This window comes from Aplysia californica, unplaced genomic scaffold (genome assembly GCF_000002075.1).
Source record: "Aplysia californica isolate F4 #8 unplaced genomic scaffold, AplCal3.0 scaffold00201, whole genome shotgun sequence".
In the NCBI taxonomy this organism is placed as follows: Eukaryota; Metazoa; Mollusca; class Gastropoda; order Aplysiida; family Aplysiidae; genus Aplysia; species Aplysia californica.
The window spans coordinates 630,239-633,354 of NW_004797471.1; the positions used below are offsets into that span (position 1 = coordinate 630,239).

At 40.0% G+C, this 3,116-nt stretch overlaps 1 protein-coding gene across 3 annotated transcripts in view; it reads left to right on the top strand.

Annotated features, from left to right (window-relative positions):
• LOC101848819 (60 kDa neurofilament protein) overlaps positions 1-3,089 on the top strand; it is a gene marked incomplete at its 3' end in the record, with an annotated part of 14,835 nt that extends 11,746 nt beyond the window's left edge. For all 3 annotated transcript variants that reach the window (XM_013082952.2, XM_013082953.2, XM_013082951.2), the window contains 2 exon segments: positions 419-682; positions 2,908-3,089. In XM_013082952.2, coding sequence (XP_012938406.1) covers positions 457-682; positions 2,908-3,089 — 408 coding nt within the window.
• Between the last annotated feature and the right edge of the window lie 27 nt (positions 3,090-3,116).

Below are 3,116 nucleotides of genomic sequence, written 5' to 3' on the forward strand. Positions count from 1 at the left end.
AACAATAGTAATAATAATGATAATAATAATAATATAAAAGTGTATCCCATTAAGAAACACACAATGAGTTGTGAACAGTCATTATCAGTAGACAGTACACGATAAAAAGTGTACATTACAAAAAAAGAAAATAAATGATAGAATTCATTATCTTTAAAGATGTGTTTTTTGTGTGAAATAAAGAGGAACTAAAGGCTCACGCTCTATTGTATCACATCTACAGATTGCTAAGTAACATTTTGAAACAATTAAGACTCGAAAGTTCATATTATAAGTCTTGGAGATGAAGTATAAAATTATACCCTCTATCATCATTCCCACAGATCCCTAAGCAATTTTGGACACAACCAAGACTCAGAAGTTCAAATGGGTTTTAAAGATGAACTAATAACATTCTCTATAACTATTACATCAACAGATTTCTAAGAAACTTCCTGCAGCGACCAAGACTCGAAAATGAGTACGCAGTCAACTGTAACCGAAAAACGCACCATCATCACCTCCAGCTCCGGAGGCAGCAGTAGCTCCGCCTTGCAACAAGATGGCGGCGGCGACGACTTCTACTACAAGTCTAGCATCCACCCCCGCAACAACCAAGTTGGGCACTCATCCTCTCTTTCTGGGGTGATCGGAAGCGGCAGCGGTGGAGGAAGCTACAAGAGGACCGTTGAAATTTCCTCAGGTACGTCAAATCGGTTTGATGGAGACGGATGGGTGATTAAATTTTTAAAACATAAATTATAAATGTTTCAATACCATTTTTCTTGCAGTTTGTTTTAAAATGTAATGTACATTTTTGAGCGCATACGGCCCGCTGTTTTGGGTGGTTGTGTGCGCTAATTTATTTACTTATTAATGTATCCTTATTCTAGGTCAAAATAGTCATTGTGCTATTGCAGTTCTCATTAGTACAAGTGCTTTCCTTTGATGTGACAAACAAACAAACCAAATGCCCATGTTAACAAAAATGCCGCTAAAAAATGACTAACGTTTTAAACACCCGAAATGTGGAAAAAATGATGACACTGCAAAACAGTTGAGTATCACAGTTTTGCTTTTGCAGCTGCCCTGCCCTCGGTAAGAACAGGTGTGCTTGAGTACGAAATTCCAAGACAAAGCTTTCACCTTAAATTACCTTCTACTTCAGAGCAAATTGCGAAAGCCCGTACGAGGTATCCTTTTTCGCACATCCGCGCTAATCCTGGATCGACGTCGGCACGGGAATCTCCGAAAAGGTCACGTGCTTTGGGTTTCCCCTATATAGACTAAGGCGGCCCCCAAGTGGAGACAATTGGGGCCAGGCACTCCGTAAGGGCGAGGCGGGTTGTTTGCTGCGCATGCCAAGGGTAGAGCCCATGAGTCGAGCAGTTGTTCCTTTCAAGTTCATTTGGTACCCCACGAAGTGGTACTTCTACCAGCAGGGAGTCAGATAAAGTCGTTTGGACTCTGAAGAATTTTGCACTTCTTCGGAAACATGATTTCAATAGGTTAGAAAAAAAAGAATGTGTCTCTACTTCTGCCAAAAGAAAATTTGTTTACCTCTGACTGCAGACGGTCAACAGCACCGATAGCTGAGTCAGCATTATGATAATATGCGGTGCAGGAGACTCGGGTCATAGTCTCATAGCGGCGGAAAATAAATCTAAATTTGGGTTCCTTAGTGGGGAGTTTTCTTTAAGCACTTGGCTAGGACCTATCGGGGATTGACGTTTAATTTGGAACTCCCACTTCTTGAATGACGTCACAGTACAAAGCGGGATGAACAGAAATTTGGGGTGGGTGAAGGCATACCAATCTGCCTATCACTTCTACTGATAGTCACAAGAAAAGCACCTCTGACTTAATACCCAAGCAACAAACTCAATTAATTCCTTCCCTTTGTCTTAAAGACACCTTCCTCTCTTTTTCGTTGAGCTCAAGGACTTTCCCTTAACATGAACTGCGGGGTCCTAATCAGAGCAGGGCTCGAACCAGATACCAAATTTTTAGTTTAATATTTACTTTAAAATAACAACCGTGAACTGATGAGAGACCAAGTGCTTGCCGTACATTTAGACCGACATGCCGTTAGATGTCAAGAGCAAGAACATCATACTGCTAGTAGTCGCATTATTTTGGATTATCTGGTTCATACTCTTAGAAAGCAAATCAACACTCAAAGAATAGATCGTTTTTATTCCATTGACTTACAATACAAATTAGATCAATACTGTCTAAAACAAAATCCAAATTTTCTGATATTCTACTCTTCCACACTGATATTATGTGGACATAAGAGAATGTTCCAAAGTTAACTCTTTAAGTTTCAAAGAGCAAGGTCTCATATATTCCTGTTTTTAAAAATACGGAATGTACACAAGCCTACAAAATAAAAAAGACCATGGAAATCGTATGATCGTAAACAAAAAACAAACTAAAAAAAAGACTTGTAATAAGCTCTGCTTATAGAGACTACAATATCGGAGGAGTAGAGAAATTTTAACGAATAATATAACTGTGTCTCTCAGCAAAGCTATTCAAAATCCGTTTTGATCAACAATTTTTGTTCTTACTATGAAATATGATAAAACAAGTACTCCTGTGTCTGAAGAAAAATCGCACTGTTCAAGTTGGCACTTACAAGCAGGATAAAAGTACCCAACACCATGGACAATATAATATGGCTTAGGGTTGGTGGAACGAGGTGATTAAAATCTTGAGAGAAGGCTTTTGGTTGTTGTTGTTTTTGTTGTTAACTCAGTCTCGTCTTGTTCATAATGTATCTGATTAGTTTTCTGTTCTTCCAGACCTGTTGTTCCATTCCAGTTGTATGACATCTACTCTATTCTATGCTGGTCCGTCAGATCTGTGCAATGATGTAAAATGTATATACCTGTACTCTAACATTTGGTCTTCTGTTGTCCTTAGGCATGTTGCCCTCTGGCTTCGGCAATGTCTCCCACACTGGCGTCACCAGCGTCAAGTCCACCCGCGAGAGAGAGAAGAAGGACATGCAGGACCTCAACGAGCGTTTCGCCAACTACATCGAGAAGGTTCGATTCCTCGAGGCCCAGAACCGCAAGCTCAGCTCTGAGTTGGAACAGCTGAAGGTGAGAAAATTATGTCTTTTCCTCCCC